The 23,606-nt window shown below is 35.6% G+C and overlaps 2 protein-coding genes across 3 annotated transcripts in view; one reads left to right on the top strand and one right to left on the bottom strand.

The window, feature by feature from the left end:
- didum (dilute class unconventional myosin) overlaps positions 1 to 14,895 on the top strand; it is a 28,978-nt gene extending 14,083 nt beyond the window's left edge. Inside the window, exons 6-20 of one of the 2 annotated variants that reach the window (XM_046610321.2) lie at positions 20 to 226; positions 781 to 903; positions 1,228 to 2,145; positions 2,972 to 3,163; positions 3,442 to 3,804; positions 4,884 to 5,180; positions 5,836 to 5,941; positions 6,729 to 6,915; positions 7,274 to 7,472; positions 7,763 to 7,856; positions 8,231 to 8,296; positions 8,981 to 9,154; positions 9,530 to 10,205; positions 11,334 to 11,616; positions 12,431 to 14,895. In XM_046610321.2, coding sequence (XP_046466277.1) covers positions 20 to 226; positions 781 to 903; positions 1,228 to 2,145; positions 2,972 to 3,163; positions 3,442 to 3,804; positions 4,884 to 5,180; positions 5,836 to 5,941; positions 6,729 to 6,915; positions 7,274 to 7,472; positions 7,763 to 7,856; positions 8,231 to 8,296; positions 8,981 to 9,154; positions 9,530 to 10,205; positions 11,334 to 11,616; positions 12,431 to 12,550 — 4,005 coding nt within the window. In that variant the 3' untranslated portion in view covers positions 12,551 to 14,895. The remainder of the gene's footprint in view (positions 1 to 19; positions 227 to 780; positions 904 to 1,227; positions 2,146 to 2,971; positions 3,164 to 3,441; positions 3,805 to 4,883; positions 5,181 to 5,835; positions 5,942 to 6,728; positions 6,916 to 7,273; positions 7,473 to 7,762; positions 7,857 to 8,230; positions 8,297 to 8,980; positions 9,155 to 9,529; positions 10,206 to 11,333; positions 11,617 to 12,430) is intronic. The other variant, XM_046610322.2, reaches the window with a different exon arrangement.
- On the bottom strand, positions 14,070 to 23,454 carry LOC124211349 (ATP-dependent DNA helicase Q5). Its single transcript, XM_046610323.2, has 14 exons — positions 23,161 to 23,454; positions 21,575 to 21,699; positions 21,300 to 21,464; positions 20,576 to 20,752; positions 20,299 to 20,478; positions 20,113 to 20,218; positions 19,903 to 20,014; positions 18,980 to 19,204; positions 18,709 to 18,900; positions 18,197 to 18,326; positions 17,921 to 18,010; positions 17,218 to 17,403; positions 16,122 to 17,079; positions 14,070 to 15,165 (listed from the first exon to the last, which is right to left on the bottom strand). Exons 1-14 carry the CDS (start codon positions 23,258 to 23,260, stop codon positions 15,107 to 15,109), a joined length of 2,805 nt encoding a protein of 934 aa, XP_046466279.1. The 5' UTR covers positions 23,261 to 23,454; the 3' UTR covers positions 14,070 to 15,106.
- Between the last annotated feature and the right edge of the window lie 152 nt (positions 23,455 to 23,606).

The raw sequence follows: 23,606 nt of genomic DNA, 5'->3' as shown, positions 1-23,606 counted from the left end.
TAGAAATTTGACAATCTAGATGCCGAAGGGTTCGGACGGTTCGTGGGCGGAGAAGCTTTACTCAAAATGCGGCAAGTCGAAACATTTTGAAAAACCGAGATTCGGTACGACTGCCTTTCTTATCCACCATTTTGCCGATCGAGTTCAGTACGAAACTACTGGATTTTTAGAAAAGAACCGAGACACGGTGATCGAAGAACAAATCGACGTGCTGAAAGATGGGAGCGTAAGTGAATTATACTTATCTCAACGCATAACTATCAACAAAGAAATCGAAATTTTGAAACGATTACTATTGAGAAAAAATCGGACCGTCCTATTTTACCGACAGATTCAGAAAATCGTGTTTTACACTTTTTTTTACTTCTCCTTAGTAATAAAATCTCACTTCAAAATTCAAGAAATGGTTCGCTTTATTATTACACTTGTGTAGTAACCATAAAACTTCGAACATTAATGGATAATGAGTTAAAGAGTATATGTAGACTGTAGTATGAGATATAATAGGATGCGATAATCTCAAAGCGATTGAGAATCGGCTGCAAGTGTATTTGTAGTATTTGCACGTATTTTTCGGACATTTTTCATTGTTCGATACGACCAATGATGGTACTTAACTCCATTATTTTCCAAAGTTTGAAAAGTCAGTTAAACTCAGGAGAAAGAAGTGCAAAATACGATTTTCTGGATCTGTCGGTAAAACAGAAAGGACATTCCTTTGGGAATTTAGAACTATGTACAAGGAATTAGATAACTGAATCGATGATCAATTTTTTTTAGAATAAATTGTTGAAGAAGCTCTTCAGCGGTGCCGATGATCAGAAACTTGGAGTACCTAATGTAAGAGTGAAAATATCTGCTCAGAAACCAAATATCAACACACCAAAACAGAACAAAAAAACGGTGAGACAAGATCTTTGTTTAACTTTGAACTTGCTCTGTGAAAGATAAAATCACATCTCTCATTATGCCTCAAAAAGATAAAAGTCGATCAATTCTTTGTGACAGTCAAGTGATTTTGGATTTTTCACCTACGAGTAAATGATCCTAATAAAAATACCACCACTTGCAATCAGATCATGGTAATCAATTTTTGTGAATATTTCATGGTTGTAAGTCGAATATCTGGGAAGAGTAAGGAAAATAATGGTTCACTTTGCGAAAACTTGTAATAATTTCAAGTTAAATAAAACACAAATTTATTATTATCTAGTGAATATATTTCAGGTTGGCTCCCAGTTCCGGGATTCGTTGAACATGCTAATGTCGACGTTAAATGCAACAACGCCGCACTACGTAAGGTGTATAAAGCCAAACGACACGAAAGAGGCCTTCGAGTACAACCCGGTAAGAGCAGTGCAGCAGCTCCGAGCATGTGGAGTGTTGGAAACAATAAGAATATCAGCAGCGGGTTATCCGAGTCAAAGAACCTACGGAGAGTTCTTCCAGCGGTACAGAGGGCTGTGCAAATTCTCCGAAATCGACAGAGACGATTTGAGAGAAACCTGCCGCCGAATACTCTTTAGGTACATAAAAGACGAAGACAAGTTTAAGTTCGGGAAGACGAAGGTCCTCTTTAGAGCCGGTCAGGTCGCCTACCTCGAGAAGTTGCGTGGTGATAAGCAGCGCGACGCCTGCGTCACGATTCAGAAGGCAGTGCGTGGATTCTTATGCCGTAACAGGTACGGCAGGATGCGAAGGGCTATTCTGGGTTTGCAGCGCTGTGCCAGAGGTTGGCTAGCGCGCCAGAGGGCACAGAAAATACGGGAATACAGAGCAGCCGTTAAACTGCAAGCGCGAATCCGTGGCTGGGTGAAGCGTTCGCAGTTTTTGCGCGTCAAGCACGCGGTTCTCGGTCTCCAGGCGCACGGTAGAGGCTTTTTGGCCCGCAAGAAGTACCAGTTGATGCGAGATAACGCCGCCGCCATTTTGGTACAGAGGCTCGCCAGGGGCTACTTGGCCAGAAAAGCCTACAAGAAGAAGTTGCATGATATTGTCATCGTTCAGTCTTGCGTCAGGCGGTATTTGGCCCGGAAAGAACTCAAGCGGCTCAAGACTGAAGCCCGCAGCGTCGAACACGTAAAATCTCTCAACAAGGGCCTCGAGAATAAGATCATCTCCATGCAGCACAAGATCAATGAGCTTGTGAGTTTCGTAATTCACGTGTCGTCGCGCCGTGTACTCTCAACGCGGGGTTTCGGACCTGCCTGTTTTACCGATGGGTCCACCACATAGTATTTGACACTCATTTTCTTGACTACTACTTTCTTAAAATTTACCGGAATAATAGCCTTTATGATCGCTGACTGGATAAAATCATTTCGATAAATTCGGAAAATTGAGCGAAACTTTGTAAATACACTTAAAGCTCATTATCACTCAGTTTAAGGTTACGGTACATTATTGTGCAGCTAAGACTGATTTTTTTTTGTGTACTTTCATAAGTTTTACGAACTTGCTTAGTTGACAAAGAAACGCGATCGTGAACTCTATCACTCTCCAAAGATCGAAACGATTTTATCGCTTGGTTTGTAAAAAAAAAAGTATGTAATATAATTTACTGAATCTGTCGATACAACAGGAAGTTCGAATCCCCTGAAGCTTAACGAAACCAGGATTCTTACACATTTCCATTTCCAGAATTCAATAATTTCTCATGTTGAAAATTGATCTTTTTCACACGATTCATCGATCATTTTTTCGAGGAACAAAAATTGTTGAACCAGAAATTTGTTCAAGTTGAATTTCAGGACCAAAATCTACACACTCTGCTATTTAAAAAATATCAATTCTACATTCAGAATTGTAGGGTTTTGAAAAAACTCCCTGACTTTTCAACGAGTGACTAGAAAACATAAATTCCGAGTTTTTACCGGCTCGTTGAGAGTATGGCGCGTTTGCATGCTTATCTGCACGAATTCAAACTATTGGTAATTTTTCCAAAGTCAATAAAACTATGTCCGTTTTGCAGACGAAGGAAAACCACCAGCTCAAAACGGCGCAGCAGGAAGTGGTGGAGCTGAAGTCCAAGCTCGAAGGTCTGAAGGCCATAGAAATGGAAAACAAAAAACTGACCACTCTGTCTGTCGAGAAGGATAAGGAAATAGAAAAGTTACAAAATACTCTGAAACTGGAGAGAGATGAGAGGATGGATCTATTGCAGGTAGGCCTAATTCACAAAACGATGTATCTAAGTTTAGCCACTTTTCAATTTGTTTGTAGGCCAGATTCCAAGATAATACGATTCTAAGAGTTCAGAAATTCCAAGTTATTTCATGTTCAAAATTTTCTAAAATCTCACTGCATCTAAAAGACTTCAAAGAACTTCACAATATTTGAGGAATCTCATAAAATTTCGTAAATTAGGTATACCAGGTATCAAGTATGCCCAACCCCTGAGCTAAACGTACCTTGGTAGCAAAAACTTTTCTTATATTTCAGGACAAGGAAAGAGACACGAAGCAAAGCGACCAAGAAAACGAAAGCCTGCGGGCTGAGAACGAACGACTACGGCTTGAGCTGTCGGCGGCAAACGAGAAGCTGAAAACAAACCAACATGTCGCGGAAGAGACACTGAAACATCGGTTCGAACAGGAGAAGGATCTACTACTGCTCGATCAAGACCAAGACCGCGGCGCATACCAAAGACTGCTCAAGGAGTTCCACGAATTGGAACAGCATGCCGAAATGTTGGAGCAACAACTAGCCAGACATGTTCCCGCGCATTCTAGATCCCTTAGCGACGCCTCGAGCTCGAGCGGTCATATTGCAGCCACGGATCTACCGCAGGACGATCAAAATACCGTAAATTTTATAGTCTTTATGTTTCTTCAAAAATTGCGGCAACCAATTGTGGCTTTAGTGCACATTAAAAATATGTCTGGCAATTATTCGAATTGCGTATAACGAATTTGCTACACGACATTTTGTGGCAACTTTACTAATGGTATCATTTTTAATTATAAAAGTAGTGTTTTATCGCGTATTTTACTCGAGATCGACTTAACGTCACCAAATGAAATTTCAACAGCCATCTCGACGGTTTGTGTAGCCTTCGTAATTGCAAAATTTGATTGAAACGATCAGCTGATTATCAATTCCGATGCCATATTCCTCCAATCACGTGACTTTTTTACTGTCGTGCAGATTCCAAAAGTTTACTGTACATGTGCATTTAAAAAAAAATTTCTTCGGGCTGCTGTGCCGTGACAGAATATTTTATTGACACGTTCTTTCGGCAACAGATTCCTGGTGCAAAATTTCTCCCACAATTTCTCAACGGAATTTTAACAGATTATACAAACTCGGTCAAACTCTGAGAACGTTTTGTAAACTCTGATTACTTCTCATTATATTCCGATGATTTTTAGGTGATTTAAACACTTTCAAAGATCTGATGAGAATTTTATAAAGAGTTTTAAGATACAGACACGGAGTTGCAGAAAAAATTCAGAACGATAAATATTTCTAGGTCTCAACATTATTTCGAACCATCTCTTTCAAAATTTCCCCATGAAATCTATGAAGTATTCTCCATCACCTATCGGCCTTTTCAACAAGCTCTACGTTAAATATCTATCAAAACTGCAGTGTTCGAATTACGTGGGATTAATCAGAATAGAACTAGACAGAATCAAATTTTACCACATATATATCAGAATTTCTACCGAGATTTATTCGAAAATAGTCGGAGATGTTTCCCCGCCAAGTATTTCAGAATAAAATGAATAGAATTCTTAGCTTTTTTCAATTTATTGAAAATAATGTTACTTTGGAACGTAGACTAAAGGATTAAGTCGATGAAAAGTTTCATTCCAAGACCGCAGCCTGATGAAAATCGAATTCTTAATTGAATAAACAAGCTATTTTTGGCACGCAAACAGGACTTTGGGTATGGATCTGTGCGCTCGACGGCCTCATCTGTGCAGACTCATTCTCGAGTAGAAACGATCGACTGGAATCAACGTCGGTCGGACAGTCCGCCAGACGGTGAAGTAAACCCTCTTAAGACCTCCAAATCGCCAGACGCGACACAAGCTTCGGTAGATGTCGGTCTTGTGTTGAAGCTTCAACAAAAGTTGAAGGACGTCGAAAAGGAAAATCGGAGACTTATCAGGATGCTGGAGGACTCCGAAGGAGACACTAGCGAAGAGGTCTCAAGGACGGAGGACAGCTTCAGGGTACGAATACAATCCTCATTATTTCATTTTGGGATGAGCTAGATTTTCGCATTTGGAGTACATTGTAATTACGGGTTGCCTGATTTTCACTGAATGGAAATGCCAGCAATCTATTTAATAAGAAAACCACACGGAAGCAAATATTTAAACTCATCATCATTTCGTCCCGTGTTGTTTCCAAATTTTTTATCCATTCTCTTTTATTCAATATGAATCAGGGTTGATAGTTTGTGCAAATCTTTCTTTTCTCACCATTGTATCAGAAATATTCATGAATCAAACACACTTTTTAAAAACGGATATTCCATGATATTCCTGTTGTATGGATAGGTTCAGCAAACCGCACTTTAACCTTTTTTCTTCTCCTTTGGTGAAAAAAGCATACCAAACTTTGGGAAGTAACAGAATTTACGACCGCGATTATGTAGTCACTAAGAAAGATTCCGAAAATCGATGAAAAAATTAAAAAGACACGGAATTTAGCCACACACTGACGTGCCATAGTCACTCAATACTCAAATTTTAAACAGATTTCGATTCGCGGGAAGTAAAGAGTCTGGAATACGGTTTGCTCCATCAATCGGTTCAACGTATGTTTTAAACAAGTCGAGCACCACTATTAAGACTGGACATGATTTATAAAACTGTTTTACAGCTCCAAGAACTGGAAATGGAAAACGACAAGCTCAAAACGGACCTTGGCTCACTTCGGAAAACCGTTTCCGATTCGAACGCTACAACTGCTCAAAGTACTCTACTAGGTAAGTCTGTACAGAATTCAATGGTAATATTGAAATTAAGAGTTAGTTTGAAAAAAAGAATCTTTATACCACAGACAAAAAATCTGCACGGTATACGAATTCGTGCATCAATGTGGGAAGTGATTAATAAATGGCAACTGACTTAAATCTTAAATCTCATCGCATCTCTTACACACGATAATTAGTGAACATCTAGTATCTAATTAGTGCGATCTTAACGTCATAAACTAATGACTGCAAGCTACAAAGTATATCCACTAAACCGACGATAAGGAATGAACAAAAATTACCTTCTGAGAGATTAGATAACTGCCGGTTTATATCTGAGTTAGGGACCGGCTCAGTCTTACTCAAACCGCCATACCTTCAATATATTGGGACTAATATTAATCACTCAACGACCCCGTTAATAGCATAATGCAAACACTTTAGAAAGAGATATTATATTTTACAATCCAACGTATCTTGTCGATAAATTTTTTTTACGACGTATACCAATTTGCAAAAGTTGATGAGAATTCACGGGTATTGCTTGAATTATATTTTTTTCACCTAAAAGCCTTACCATATCATCTTTGACCTTTAATCCTTGAACTTTGTTTTTCTCTTGATCAAAAAGTCATAGCTTGCGTGTGAAGAGTATTATTTCGAGTTTGCACCTATGGAAAAAACGACTGAATGAAAGGTTACTGATTAATGATCTGGTAACGACGGAAATGTTTTGTTTTCATGAGAGTTTAGTAATCGCCTCAAGCAAAGTAGTACCTTAAAACGTTCAACTTTTCAGATCAATTTGACGTTCTTCAAGAAGAACTGAAGCGTCGACGTGATGAATGCATCCAACTGCGCAGCGTATTGGCCGATCAGACCCGGAAGATGAAAAGTCTCGGATCTAATTACGGACGCGATGTCGACATTATCAACGAGGATGGCGAGCTGGTATTGGCCTTTGAGGCCCAGAAAAAGATAAACAGGTGAATCATATAATTCGCTCTCAAGCATTGCCAGGCTGTTGTCTCTTTTCTCATCCACGATATGATCAGTATGTTTCAAAATTATTTTCATACTTTGTGTTAAAGAGTCATCCTTGGAGTGAACTTTTTTTTACGGAAAGTTTGCCTAAAAGAAACTGAAATTGCACTAAAATTATGTGACTTTTACTGAATACTCCCAGATCCACTTAATTTTTCAAAATTCTTGTGGGAATTTCCGAAAAGAAAAATTACCTAGGGTAAAATTTCTGTGATATTTCTGCACAGTTGTAATAAAAAGCGAAAAAATAATTATAACTCCGAGCAGTTTATTCAGATATGGTTTTCTTTTAATTCGCAGACAATTGGAAGATGAGCTCCAAGCGAAGGAAAAGGGCTGGAGGTCTCAACGGGATGAATGGCGCGCGGAAATCGATAGGCTGCAGGAAGAAATTCAGCGTCAGCAAAAACTCCTTTCCGTAAACTTGAGCAAAACGCCTCAAACGCAAACCGAAGCATACATGCAACATGAAATAACGAGGTTGACATCAGAAAATTTGGTAAGTAGTAACGCACATAACTATGATACGGTAAATTTCATTGAGTGTCCACCGAAGACGCCATCTTGTGACAGAAAACATGCAGCATGACCGTAGTATTCAATTATAAAAGCTCTTTTTCATCACAGATTTTTATACCCCACATTGATTTAAAGCATTTGCCAAATTTGCCGAAAACGATCTGCCGATCACCCGATGCAGCGCCATATTTCTCCAACCACGCGCATATCCGGAATTCCAGTATACGAAATTTTTCGTCAAATACATCGATTTTATTTTTGTTTCCGCAGGATCTGCAAGAAAAGTATGACCAAATATCAGAGGAATGTAGAAAGATTAAGAAGCAATGCAAAATACTTGCAAAACGTCTTAAGGATGCCGGATGTGAGTACAGTAATGTGTTATTAGAAAATTGTTATTTGATATAACTTTTCGAATGTCAGACCCAGATTCAGTTGAAGAAAATGATTCCCTTCAACTGGTAATCATTTTTCTCGATCAAAAAATTTATGGAAGTCATCTTTTTAATTTTTGCTGCTTCACTAATAAGCCTCTTACTGTATTTCCGATTTCAAAACAATTTTTTGAACTGTAATATTTTTACAGAGTTGTTTTATCAGAATTAATGCATACATTGGAAAAAAGCCATTTTCTCAACGTGATAGCTAAACGAACTGTAAAGTCTTTCAAACTTTGCTATCATTAAGACTATAAATTTTAATATAAACGTATCTGCTAATTTTCTAATGCTTGCAAAGACGACGGTGATGATTTAAGGGATACAAAGGACAGTAACGATCGATTTTACGATTCTAAAGATATTGGTGAGTGGGCAATTTGTGAACCATCCTTACATGAAGGAGTATAGCACGAACCTGAAAATTCCACTTAGTTCGTCATCAACCAGATAGCCCTTGACTAAATTTTTTTATCTAGAACTGTTCACTAGCAGTAACACACAAACATACGATAGAGCGCAACAAGCTATTAGATGAAAAGTATGTCAAAACGATAAAAAGAAATACCTCAAGAATTGAACTTCACTTTTTAAGAGTACATATAATGCAGCACTAGAATAAAACTACAAAATTCGACCACGAAGTTAGTCATTCGAATAAATTATTGACACACTTTTTATTTGGTGTATTTCATCTTGTACACTAGTATGTAAAATCCAAAATGGTTTGTTTGCTTATTCGCTCGAATCTGGAGAACCACTGAACCAATTTTTACGAGATTTTCACCAAGGCTTCCAGGAGTACCATAAACTGGATAAGTTTTACGGGAAACCCTCAAATTTTTCGGGAAGAATAGAAATTCTTTTTTTTTTCAATTCATTTGTTACGAACAGTATGTTCATTTGTTTCATTTTCAAATCACCGACAAGTCCTTGACCTTTTCTTGTCTCTTTTGTTGTGTTACACGCGATTATCATCGCTCACAAATTCATCACACACCTGTAGTAAATTCACAATTCACCCGTCGTAATACACTGTAAATTCCCGCAGTACCAGATAGCGTGGAATCCACAAACGACTCGTCAGCAGTTTTGGCAACGAATCATCTATCGACCGAAGCTGGACGCAATATGCCTGTCATTAGAAAGAAGGAAAGAGATTACGAAGGATTGTTCGAATTCAGAAAAGAAGACATTGGAGTTATAATCCGACACCTTGTCATAGGTATGAGCTTACAATTGATGACAAATGCCCATTAATATGGAATCCTTCAATTCGACAGACGCAATTTGGCAGTCGTATTTTACGAAAGTGCCCTTTTACCCCGTATCTTTCTGCACATTGATACTGTTTAAATTGATTGACGTCATATTAATCTTTTAGCTTTCCATATTTTTACCTTTCTAGGTTTCAACTTTTTGTACTTTAAAATTTTAGGAATCAGATTTACTAATTATTGAGAATTCGATGTTGGGACCGTTCTATTTTATGATGATTCTAACTATTGACCCGCGCCCAATATCCTTTGTAAAGTTCTAATTTTTATTGATTATGCTCGCGAGTTTCTGACGTTTAACAAGTTTATCTGCAATTGTTTAGAGTTGAAGCCACGCGTAGCTGTGACGCTGCTTCCTGGGCTGCCGGCTTACATACTGTTCATGTGCATAAGACACACGGACTTTGTGAACGACGATGATAAAGTGAAATCTTTGCTGACGGCTTACCTGAACGGTGTGAAGCGAGTCATAAAGAAGCGGGAAGACTTCGAGTACAGCGTGTTGTGGCTTAGCAACACGCTGCGGCTGCTCCACAACATGAAACAATATTCCGGCGAGAAGCCGTTTCAGATTGAAAACACGCCGAGACAGAACGACCAATGTCTAAGGAACTTCGACCTCGCCGAGTACCGCGTCATTCTGGGGAACGTAACAGTGTGGATCTTCAACAAGATCGTCACGTATCTGAAGGAACGGATCCAAGCGCTAACAGTTCCTGCGCTCCTCGAACACGAGGCAATTTCTGGTCTGAGCTCCAACAACGCCGGCAGAGCTCGGTCGTCCAGTGTCGGTGAACAGCCAGAATCGACGCAGCAAAAATTGGACAAGCTTTTGGCCGAGCTGAGCTCCGTCAACAAGGCTCTTCAGTACCATGGCGTCGATCCCGAAATCGTCGTTCAGCTATTCAAGCAGTTATTTTACTTCATGTGCGCGAGCGCACTCAACAATCTTCTCCTTAGGAACGAACTCTGCCAATGGACAAAGGGCATGCAAATAAGGTGCGAGGCTCCGCCAGACAATTGAAATTTGACGATTACCTTCTTTTTTCATCTTTTTGATTCTGGGGCTTATCACAGGCCAAATCACCCAGCCCGTGACCCTCGCCACTAAATTTTTTCTTCAACTTCCCATTCCTCTATTTTCAGAAAAAAAAAGAACGTAAAAGAAGTTATTGTAATCACTCCGAAAATGAATCGTTAAGTTATTCACTAGATCTCCAGGTTTCGAGATCTATAACATCAAGTCACGCCGTTTTCAAACCGATGTACATGCTTGTGGTCTTGATTGACTGCTGCTTTTCGCTATTTAAAACTGGTTAGATTTTGCATCTCATCAGTCCACGTATTTTCACGTTATTTGAATAACAATATTTGAAAAAAAAAATTTAATGAAATAACGTTTACTTAGCTCGAAGTACAGCCGAGCAGAAAATTCGTAAGTTAGTCCATCAAGGTCAACCAGATTGAATAGTTGTTTTTGTATGCAAGTGTTAACCCTGAAAAATAGAAAAACAGGCTTTTTAAAACCTTTTTTTTAGTTTTCAAATAGCATGAGCAATCTCAAAAACGATAGATTTTATTTTTGAGAAAATTAATAAAAATTTCCTTGTGTCGAATGACGATTTTAAAATGAATTCGGAAGTGGAATAGCATCTTTTCCAGAGAAATTAAAACTTTTCATGTCAAAAATTTCGACAGAATTAAAGGTACGGATTTTTTTTTTTTGCAGCATATTATTTATTTAATCTTCAATAATCCTAAAAAAACAAAAGTCGCGACAGAAGGATCCTATAACTCATTTTATACGTCGAAATTATTGATATAAAAAGTTTGAATCCATGTGAGAAAAACAGAAAGAACTGGAATCCCCATCATCCCGTTTCGGTCTTAAAACCATCAAAAAATTTGTTTAAATTTTATTGAAGGTTAAATCATTATTCTTTCCGAGGTAGATGTTTCATAATTTGTTTAAACAAAAAAAAGTTTGTTGTGAATCATATATTTTGTTTCGTAGATTTAGAGGACTGTTACATAGGGAAAAAGACAAGCAGAAAAACATCCAAATGGTTGAGATAACAGACTAGATGATTTATCATCGAATATTCCATATCCTTTTTTTGATTTTAGATATAACTTAAGCCACCTTGAGCAATGGGCAAGAGATCAGCGGCTATCACCAGCTGCTGAAGCACTCCAACCAATAATTCAAGCTGCGCAACTTCTGCAGGCCCGAAAAACTGATGAGGATGTTAACTCGATCTGTGAAATGTGTAACAAACTGACGGCCAATCAAGTGGTCAAGATTTTGAATCAATACACGCCAGCCGACGATTTCGAAACCAGAGTTCCGGTTTCGTTCATAAGAAAGGTGCAAATCAAACTTGAAGAACGCGGGGAAAAGAACGAACAGGTTTGTGAAATACTCAGTTTTTAGAATATGTCATTCATTGAATTCCCAGAATCTTCGCACCGTGTTTGCAGTTTTCCATGTAATCATTTAAAAAGAGCTGGAGGAGCGTTTTATTTCAAGACTAAGACTGTACGGGCAATCGATGAATCGAAATGCCGATTCATCTTTTTTCCGGTCAATCCTACTTTTTTCAATAATCGATTAATCGGCTCTTTCAGTTGCTCCTTTTTTCGATAAAGCGACAACAGAGAAACCAATTATTTGAAATCTACGGTGAATCGATTAATCCCTCAGCCCTAGTAAAAACAAATATATTTTAAACCATCATTCTTCAGTTTTTCGGAAAAAAAATTACGTCTTACATTCCTGAATCAAGACGTATTACAAAAGCTTTTTTGGTTGAGCCCTTATTTTTTAATTTTATCCTGTAATTCCTTCCTAAAATTTTCTTCGTGTTAGCCATATATTTTTAGAAGAAAAAATTGTTTTATTCGAACACGTGGTAATTTAAAAAATTTGATTCTTATTTTTATATTGGAAGCAAATTGTAATCCAAACACGCTTGGATTTCTAAAAACATTTTTGATTATAAGTCAATTGCAAATTGAACATTTCATGTCTGCGGTACTTTTTTCTTAGAATAAGATTGATGAAAAAAGTATTAAACTTCTGACGATTGTAAACGAGGCAAATGTTGAGAAATGTAGAATTAAAACAGGATCGGGGTAGGAAAATAACGTCAGGTATTTTGTAACAGGTATGTGTAAATCGACAATCCGATAACGTAGTAAATTTATTCTTTTTTCGTTTTCAGCTTTTAAAGGATCTGAATTTCACGTACGCTGTGACCTTCCCGTTCAATCCATCGAACATTCGCCTCGAAGACATCGAGGTTCCGGAAGTATTGCATTTACCAATGCTCAAGAAGATCTAAGCCACGTAAAAAAATCAGCTACACTTATAATTATGTAATTAAATGTATAATAAGGAATTTAGTTTTAAATAGATTAATTTATTTATGGAGAAAATCAGCGTACTAATGGCCTAAAAAATTAATCATTTTAATAATTGATAATATTACGCGTACCTCCTATTATTTCGTACTTATTAAAGTAGCTTCAAATTCTTGCAAAAAAATCCAAGCAAGGCAAAAATTACTCCGAGGCCATGATAATGTATATCATTTTACGCAAAATTAATCTCTTCTCGGCCATCGTTACATATTTGGAACGGACACGTGAAAAATTCGGCCGGGAAGAGGTTAATATAATTCGTACTATTCATTTAAGTAGCATATCTTTATGACAGAAAAAAAATTTGTCAGTTAAAAGCTTGTTGTCAAGTATTTTGAGCTTCGATATAGTGGTTGATTAAACTTATATATCAAATTTCATGCATTTTGACTTAGCGTGGGACGGTCACCATTTCCAATTATATTTCAACTTTAGTATATGCGTAGTACCTCGAATGCGGATTACATTCCAAACATGGAATCCATTGAATTTCGAGCTTTTAGGCCACTTTTCAAAATCTGAAAAAAGTTACAGAAAATTTTCCGCAACATCACAAAAATTGTGACACCTTGCAGAAACTCGCACTTTTCATTGGCTTGGAAATTGTGAAAATCTGAAGAAAAATTTTCTAAGATTCTAAAGAAAATTGGTAAGATTTTAGAACTCTACCAAAGTGGTTTTTCCATTTCTTCAAATCTTTGTAGTTTCATAGAGCCTTCTCTAAAATCTACAACAATAAAGTGACTCACAACTATAGCAAATAATTCGGAACTTCCAAGCTAATCAAGATACAACTTTCTTCAAGGTCTTGAAATTAATGTAATTTTGGGTACGATTTTTGGTAGTTTTTCAAATTTTTAAATGTGACCCAAAAATTTGAAATTACGTTTTCTAACTTCGGGACGGCAAGTGACCTCGAGAAACAAAAAAATACGGGTGATTGTATTCGAAATTACTACGATATATTGAAGTTACAACAAAATTGAAAGCAGTGACTGTTCGACGCCAGGTGAAATTGCATAGAATTCTCCATTTATTCTGGTTCTGTAAAAAGATATAAAATTTAAGAGTATATTAAAAATCGTTGATGACATTAGATTTGAGATCAGAGTCTATTATGCAGTGTATTCAAATTACTTTATAGTCTTACTGATTTCCTTAGTTTTTTAAGAATTAGAGATGTGTTTAGTAATTGAAAGGAAAGAAACAAGTAAGCAAAAAATGGAAGAGAAAACTAAAACAATAATTACATATATTACGTACAAACAAATAGATTATTTATTATGAAAAAATTGCCATTGTGTATGATCATGATGATGTTGATGATGATGTAAAAAGGAATCAGAGTATGTTGGTCGAGTCTAGATATCCGTGTTTTTAGCATTGAAGCTGGCGTAAACTGTATATTTTGTGATACGAGGATGATTTTTGTGGACTGAGGCCGCGATTAGGCCGATGAAAATGGTAAATAATTGAAGAGACGAATTACAAAAGGTTGTAAATGCCTGCAACCAGAAATTAAACAAGTACGAAGAAAAACACCTTGCTCCGCTGCACAGTTATTTATTAGTTGATTATTTGGTTATTTTTTTATTTTTTATTTTTAAATGGCACTGACAGCCTTTTCTAATTCTCTTCTTCAATTACTATACACTACTTGAATAGAATAATTTAATTCAACTTAATTCAATCACAGTACGCGCGGCTTATACCACACTCCTCAACTCTCCTCTCGCGATTCCTTGCCCCACTACCTGCCAACTAATGTTTCCTTCTCTTTCTCGTGCGCGCTGTGTCCATGGCTGTGTCTTTCTCTATCTCCACTATCAAAATAGCTACACGGGGCTTCGGTGAATGCCTACCGCAGAATGGGGGACTCGCTGTATATCACAATCAATACCCCTACACCCCTGAGTAGTGTAATATAACCCGCGTGTACTGTATACGTATGTACTATAATTTAGTGCCATTTTATATATTATTAATATTACTTTTATTAATATTACTATTGCAATAAGAGAAAAGATGGAATTACGTTTGTACGTCTACGACTTAATTTTTCGATTATTGTGTACGTAAATTATTAACTTGTGTTTGTTGATGATGATATGGATCATGATCATGATGATATCAGGCATTTCATTGTTCGCGGAGGGTTTGATACAATCCCATGAAGTTATTAATTCCATAGTATAATTGAATGATTATTTATTTCTTTGTAAATTGAATAAACAGTGCACTGTTTCAACCAGACGAAAATGTACAATTTTGCATATTGTTTTAAATAATAATTTATTATTTTACCTACAGAAAAACAATTACATATATCACAGTACTAGGTTGGAAATAAGCGGAAATTTATGTATTTCTTGATAGGAACTCGACTCGGGCAATTCATCTCTGATCAACTCACCTCTGATCAACTTTCACAACTCGTCTATGTATATAAAATTTTGGAATACTGATAAACGCAGACGCTATTTTCGACTGAGTTTTCTTATGTACTCCAACACAATCGCATTAATCTCTCGTCGATCTGAAAAACAATAATGCGATTCAGTACACCAATGCATTTTACCCGGTAATCAGCTTTCTCAGTTCTTCTACTTCTTATGAACAAAATTAAAGCAGATCAGGAATTTCATGCGACAATAAACCTAGAGATGAGTCATTGATTCTTGAGAAAAGTTTCACTCCACAGACTGATTAAAAATTTTTTAAACTCAGTGTGAAATTAAGTTTAGGGTTTTCCGGAAAAATTATCATTTTCTCTAAAATCCTTAGATAAGATTAGATTTTGTTCCTTTACAATTTACAATTCTATAGATTATGCCTCGAATAATGAATTTCATTTCGCTGAGAATGTTTTCTTTTGTTTTTTCTGTCTATTGTCTAACGATTGTCTCAAATCTCTTGAATTATTCTGAAATTTTATTGAAATTCTCTGATTTCTCTGATGATTCTGAAAATACTGGCAGATTTTTCTGGAGGTATGTTATCACTCGAACAAAAATTCAGAATAAAATTAACCTCAGTTTTTCATAACAATCACTATTTTACCCGAAACACCTAAATTTTGTCTGTTCATTTTACAATTTCTACGTTCAGATAATATTTAATTTTCCTGTGATTGTTATTTTTTTACGAGGCTGAAATTAGCAACCAGAATTAGCAGCCAAACTTTCTACTACTCGTTAGAACAAGATAGTGAAGTCCAGAAATCAAAATTTTGTCAAGCACCTTGAACCTGCATTGCATTTTTCTACTTCCCAAAGGTTAAATACGTTTGGCTGCTAGATCGGGCTGCTAGTTTCAGCTTCACATTTTTTATCTGTATCTTAATGATTTTCTGACGTTTTCTGAATTACCGTGAAATTTCACTGATATTCTCTGACCACTTCGAAAATATTCACTGCATATTTCAGTTTCTCAAGGTTTCAGAGACGAATAAATATATTTGTAATCCAATCCACTCTAATAATGTAAACTTACCATAAGTGCGATTACTTTTCAAATTCGTATGAATAATTTTCGCAATTGTTTTGAAGGTTTCTCTGTCCCGGATGAACTGATCTTTGTAATAAGGGTTCAGTGCGCTTTTGATCGATGAAAGTAGATCTTCGCAGTTTTTAGCATGACTCTCTCCTCTGCATTTATCCACTGGATGCTTATGAATCGCTGTTGATTTTCTGTGGGATTTCCGTCTTTCAGGCACATCGATGTCCGATACTTTTTCTGTCGATACCGACGTGCTTTTGCTTACTGCATTTGGCCCTGAAAACCTTGCCTTGTTTTCCAATTTTTGTACAACACTATCCTTAGATACAGAAACACTATTGGATGATGAACTGCTGTCTTTTACTTTGCCGTCAAAATTCCTGAAATTACTTTTACAGTCATGCCTATCAATTTTTTGATCATTTAACGGTTTTCTACAATCAACATCGAGCACGTCGAGCTCATCTGTTTGATTTTTGGATAAATGCACGTTTTCTTCGACTATTTCATTAGTTTCCAATTTCATTTTCTTCGAACTGTTAGACGCCAAGTCAATTATTGATATTGCATCAGATTTTCGCTTTTTGCTAACATCCTTGTCACTCGTTTCACTGGAGTGATGAGTTTTCAAATCTTTGGTAATCTCCGAAGGAGTTTTAGATTCGTTTTCGTGTTTGATTTTCGACTCATCCACTTTTGGATCACTCAATTTGATCATGAAATCAGATATACTCGGATTTTTGTTAGACTTGTTCTTGTTGTCCAGTTGTTTGGAATTATTGTAAAGGTCTTTTGCAAGTACAAAGCCATTGGAGGAACACAAAGCTTCTTGTTTGCCTAGTTTTGGTTTATTCGATACTTGGTAGGCTGAAATGTTAGTTGCATTTGGCTCATAGTGTTCCAAATTAGCGTCAAGTACCTGTGCACGGTTTGACGTTGTCAATGTACAAACCTAAATTCACAAACGAAGAAAGAGACCGATAAGTAGTGTTTCGTGACTTTGAAGTCAGTACGATGAAATAATAAAACTTTACTCCAGTCTGATAATTTGCAAGTGAAATAAAAGCGTTAAACTTTACAGAACACTTACCAATTTTGCAATGTTAACTTTGTAGACATTGACGGCGGTCGTGCGGCAAAAAATTGAATATTCAAGATTTTTCGCCAAGGAATTAATATCGTTTTCGCTGAGCGAAATCAACGCTTGGTGATTTTTAAAAAGTTTCCAATTTTTCATCAATTCTTCTGTCAATAACTTGTAAAAATGTTCCCGCAACTGCAAGAAGCATATGTGTGATCTTTTGAAACTTGTTTCCACAATTTTACTCTTCTCAAAAAGTTAAGAGAAACTTGTAGTGGTAAAAATTAATTTCAAAAACTTGCAGAAATTTCTACAAATACAATATCGTTTTTTAACCGTTACTAATTTTTTCTGGTAAATATTTCATAAATTGGAAGCATGTTTAGAAACTTTGTAGATGTATCTAAATTTGTATGCAGAAAATCAGTTTCAAGAGATTTGTGGAAAGACTTATTGAAAATCTGTGAGAGTTTTTCATAATTTTACCTTCATTGGAAACATTCTTTTACAAATAAGTAGAGATTTTTTCAGCAGTATTTCTGAAAAATTGATTTCAACTTTTTTCTAAAAATATCTAATTTTTCTCAGAAGTACAAATGTTTTTCAGATTTGGGATACGAAATGAATTTCTAAAAGAATATAACTTTTTCCTTAAAATTGGCATTTCTGAAAATTTTTTCTCCAGAGTTGTTTTAATGGTTTAAAAGCTTACCTCAATTGTTAAGCCCTTCACTTTAACAGCAGTCGCATCAGCGGATTGGACATTTGATTTTAACAAAGTCAAAGTGCTCTGTTTTTTCGCCTTTATGAGATCAAAATTCATTATTCATAACTACTCACAAATAAGCATTGATATTAGAAGAATTTTACTTGAAGTATTTTCAAGAGAAAATTTCAAGTGTAAGTATTATCTTCAAGTAAGATTTTCTCATAATCACAACCACTACAAAGGTAATTTAACCCATTAACAGGATCATTATAGCTTTACCGTAACAGATTTTTGTTTCCCTCTACGCAAGGCAAATTGTTGCTGAATCAATTCTCTAGCTTCACGTTTCTCTTGCGCCGTGATTGCATCGCTGGATGTTCCATCACCATCGGAATCAGTATCTGCTTGGCTGTAGAAAATATTATCACTTCATAATTATCGCGGATTTCTTTGCAAACTTGTGCTTATCAAGATGTTTCAAAAAAAGCAAAACTCCTAATACTTTTTGGGAAAACAGAGATTATATTTCGATAGCAGTATGTTCATAATCGTAAAATATCTCTAGCTACATTTTATCTATACAATCTCTTCTTCCCTTTTAATTCATTTTTATATCGGAAATACCACGATCTTAGGAAGCTGAAAATGGTATTGAAAGACTCTCTCAGTGTTTAAATACTCGCTTCATTGAATTCTTGCTTAGAAACTCGCACTGGCTATTTGCTCTAATGCTTGACAATAAAGTATTATGAAATAATATAATTTAGTAAAATCAACAATGCGCCACTTACAAGGTGTCGTACTTAGCAAGACCGAAACCATCGTTGGCCTGATTTGTCATTGGCTTTCGAACATTGGAACTGCAGTTTACGAACTGATCAATACGTTGCTCCACTATCTTTCGATTTTCACAGCAATCACATTGGCTTACACAAGCTGGTGGCTTGTCACCAAAATGTTTTGAAAACACAGCATGACGACATCTTAAAAATAAATTTACTGTCACAACTCTCATTGCGTTGATTGCGATAAAAAATGTATTCAAGTAGAGAGAGTTCTTACTTTGCCTCCGTGCAGTAAGAAACCATTTTTTCAAAGCTCTTCCACTTAGAAACTGCTAATTGAGTATTTTCGTCCTTGGCATTACGTAGGATGAAGCTGATCACGCCATTTTCAACTTTACTGAAATAAACCCGACAGAACGCCGGTTTTCCGTCTCTTCCCGCCCTTCCGGACTCCTGATAATAGCTGCCAACTGTTTGAGGAACCGTCCAATGCACAACGAACCTGTTAGTTGCAATTTTATACCACTTAAAAAGTTAGTAGACATAATGTCTCATGCATAAATGGGCCGTGCCATGTAGAAAAATCTCCAAAAATGTCATTTGCACCAATAATAGTGAAGTTAAACAAAACAACATCTCTAGTATGTAATAGAACTGAATATAAGGAAATTCGAATAACACATAACTAGCATATCAACATTTTGATAAAAACTTTTATAATTAAAACATTCAAAATTATTAAACGTTGCTATTTTTTAACAGATTTTAATGCTTTTGGGATCATTGTGCAGAGTGGCCAGATCCCCAAAAATTGTCTGGAAAACATTCAAGAAATCATGCATTATAGTATAGTTACAACATATGAACCCAAAAACATTAAAATCAGAACAAAAACATCAAAGTTTTATCATTTGGAACATTCTAATTATAAAATCTTTCCTCAAATTGTTAATATCTTAGGTTGCAATGATTGAATTTCCTCAGATTCATTTCTATTACATGGAAATGATGTAGTTTCACTCATGTTCACCATAATGAGCTCAAGTAACACTGCTGAAGATTTTCTTAACGCCTGTTTGTTTTTCGTTACTTTTGATTGAGTCATTACGGCCCATTCATCCTTAAAGCTACTTGTAGGGCTGTATTTGGATAGTAACTTTTCGATCTCTTGAAAATCGTTGTGTAATTCAAAAATTCAACCTGACAGATCCCTTGTCGACTCCCATTCCAAAACTGCAAGTTGCTGCGATAACTGGCACTTCTCCAACAGTCCACCTATTCTGAGTTGCATTACGGACTTTAGTTGTTAGTCCTGGAAATTTATATCGCCATAAAATCACAGTATTTCACAAGGTTAGAAGAGAGTACAACCAACTTGCATTTGATCGGATATATTTTACTAATCAGTACCTGCATGATAAGCCAAAGTTGTGATGCCCATTGAACTTAATTTCTCAGCCAAAAGTTCAGTGTCATCTTTCTTGCGGCAATAAATTATGCCGCAGTTTCTCTTTTCCTGAAATAATTAATATCAGCATGTTCAAAGAAAATCGATTTACTTTGTCCGTGATAATAAAATTCGAAACTCTGGCATACTTTTGGAACCGACTCATTCAACGGCCCTAATGCATCTATTATGAAGTTTTTCAAATGCACATATGGATTAGCCAAGGGCTCAATGAACCAGACGTCGTAATAAAGATTTTGGCGAAATACCGGAAGTGTAAAATTGAGTGGATCCTTCATTTTTAACGTTCTAAATATGTCTTCAACAACCTGGAATAATTTATAATATCAATGGAATTTCATGTACCTCAAGTTTCATACTTTTTTAATCTTGAGTACAAGAAGTAAATCATTTGCACAGCGTTACCTCTTTGTCAGCCGTTGCTGTTAGAGCTATCATGGGAATATCGGAACATATTTCTCTGTATCGTCCCAATTGCCTATAAGCGGGTCGAAAATCGTGACCCCACTGACTCAAACAGTGAGCTTCGTCAATCACGATGTATGAAATTACTTTAGAGTTTTGTAATTCCATTACCACATTCTGTAAGAAGATTCTATTACAAACGAAAAAAAAATGAAAAATACAAGCAGAATGGGTATTTTTTATACAACATATTTTAGCCCAAGAATTTGTATAACATGATGAAGATGATATTGATGAACAAAATATAAATCAATGTTTGATATAAAACAGTTTTTAATCAAAATCGTTCTTTAAGTTCGTTGAAAAACTTTTTCAAAGTTTAAAGCCAATATTCTACATATACATGAAATTCTAACGAATATAAAAAAAATTACCATTTTCGAACATTAAAATAAATTTAAATATGCAATGTATTTGGCAATCACAAACAAAGAAAACGAAAAAGTCGCATAAATCTTATATGTTTTCCAATTTGATTTTAGAAAACGAGCAGTTTGCTGTAAAAAAAATTGAGGTAATAATACATTCCATTTCGATGCACCAAAGATTATGAAGATTTGATTTTTAAGAAGATGAATAAGCTTAACGATGAAAAATGTAATCACAATGCAGTAGAACTCTTCTCGAATTATATCCGTTGCAATTGAAATACAAATAAAAGTACCTCAAATGTGCGTGTAGCACCCATTTCCGGTGTGATGTACAACATCTTGATTTTAGGTTTTTTTGACTGCAAATCTTTCAATATTGCAGCTTTTTCTTCCAGAGGTGTCTTGGAATTGAGACATTTAGCATTGATTTTCAAAGACTGTAAAATGTCGACTTGATTCTGTATTGCAAGAAAAAAAATAAAAATCATGAATGAAACATTCGATCAGTATGTAGGAGTATTTGAAATATCTGTGATGTTGCAAAGTTAGAGGTGATAATAATATTCACCTTTATCAAAGCTATCAATGGAGAAAAGATTAGTGCAACTTTATTCTCCTGGAGAACTGCTGGCAGTTGAAAGCACAACGACTTTCCTGACCCTGTCGGCATACAGATGTACACATCTTTCTTCCCTAAAATAAAAAAAGTTTAGATTTCTCTTTGTTGACGCGATTGAAGATTTACGATTTGTATGAAATCAACAATTCCATGATAAAACGCAACAAACGAGAATAGATAAAAAAAAACGAAGCGTGTCGACCACAAGGGATACAGGATAAATTTCCGAGTTTTTATCTTTCAGTTTATTTAGTTACCGTAGAGATCTTCAAAGATCAGCTGAAATTTTTTTTAGCAATATTTATTCCCGTAATGGATATAGACTTTGAAACGATATAACAGATGTTCATCAACAATGACATTTGTGCGTTATAATCAAGCTGTAATGTAAGATTTTTTAGCTTCTAAAATGAGCCCAAAACATTTGAATCGTATAAAAAACATTTGCAGAGCAGTATCATTTTGAATTTTCTAATTATAAAAGGTTTCCTGAAATTTATTTATTGATTTCTGAAGTTGTTTAATGTGAGTTGCCTCAGATTCATTTGTCATACTGTAGGTGTATCATTTCATTCATGTTTACTAACATTGCTAGAGATTTTTTGAATGGTTATATCTTTTTTCCAAACTTTTCATTAAAATGGTAGGACCGATTCAAACTCAAAATACCATGTGTAGCACGGCTGCAATTATCGATTAAAAATATTACGAATATCATCACATTACAGATAAAGAATCATGTGATTTTCTCTATGGATTTTACAGAGTAAGAAGCGATTGACAATAACGAAACGCCCAAAAATTTAGCAAATAACCATGAAATTTATCAACCAAGATATGAAATTCGTTTCATGATTATGAACTCAAACTTTTTTCACGATTGTTAATCACACGATTTTTGTACAATTGTTGGAGATGAAAATTTATCAAAATTTTTTCAAACTTCCAGGTTTTAAGTTTCCTTATTGAAAATTAATTATTTTTAAAAATTTAAATGGAAAACTCTAAAACTGAATACATAGGAAATAAAATTATAATTCAATGAAATTCATTTGTTGCAAACATCCATAAGTCACAGAATTTTCCAGTTTGTTCAACTTCAACGTTATCATAATTCTTGGTTTCACAACAATCCGTAAATTTTTAGTTTTTGTTTAATCACAGACATTATTCGCAAATCTTGTCTTGACAAAGACAAATGAAGCATCAATCGCTGTGAATATTGACACGCCAGTTACATTGGCCATCAAATTTCATGGTTTCAAGAAAAAGTCCTCGAAACATTCTTTGTGCACGCATTTTCATTGAAAACTGATGTCTGGTTTGACATATTATTCAAGTGATGTTTCAATTCAACCCATAGTGTCAATAAGATCAAATCTATGACATTGTTGGTCAAATTAACGTGAATTAATAGACATGAGGTGGTAAAAGTGCCACAGAAAAAATTTTCAAACTCAAGTGACAATAATGTAAACATTGTATAGAAATTTTCGCCGACGTTGAAAACGTATTTGGATGATCATAATACGTACTTTGGTAAACAGCAAGAGTTGCACGTTTTTGGGTGTCACTTTTAAAATCATCGTGACCGAATAATTTCTTAAGGCTATTTTTCAACAAAATTCCAGACATATCGATAACGTTAAAAATGTTTGATTTAGATTACATTAATAAGTATATAAGGCGCGAAATCGCGGTAGTGCTACATGGAGCATGGATTAGTACCATGGAATAAAAAATATAAGTGATGCCATAAATGTACGATTTTCTTGCTAAATTATTGTCACATGGTATTGGTTTACTTCCTGTCGCTCTAGGACATGGTCTTACATACAGTTACATATAGGCTGGAAACTCTAGTGGTGGGGGCTGAACGCTTGAGAAATATTCATCGCTAGAGGCGGGGCGGTAGAGTAAGGTTGTTTGGGAAAGAGATAGATACAGGTGTATCATCTCTGTCTGACCGTATTATCGATTC

The sequence above is a fragment of the Neodiprion pinetum genome, chromosome 2 (genome assembly GCF_021155775.2).
Source record: "Neodiprion pinetum isolate iyNeoPine1 chromosome 2, iyNeoPine1.2, whole genome shotgun sequence".
Taxonomy (NCBI): domain Eukaryota; kingdom Metazoa; phylum Arthropoda; class Insecta; order Hymenoptera; family Diprionidae; genus Neodiprion; species Neodiprion pinetum.
The sequence above is the reverse complement of the archived record's forward strand: the minus strand, read 5'-3'. Positions and strand labels throughout refer to the sequence as shown.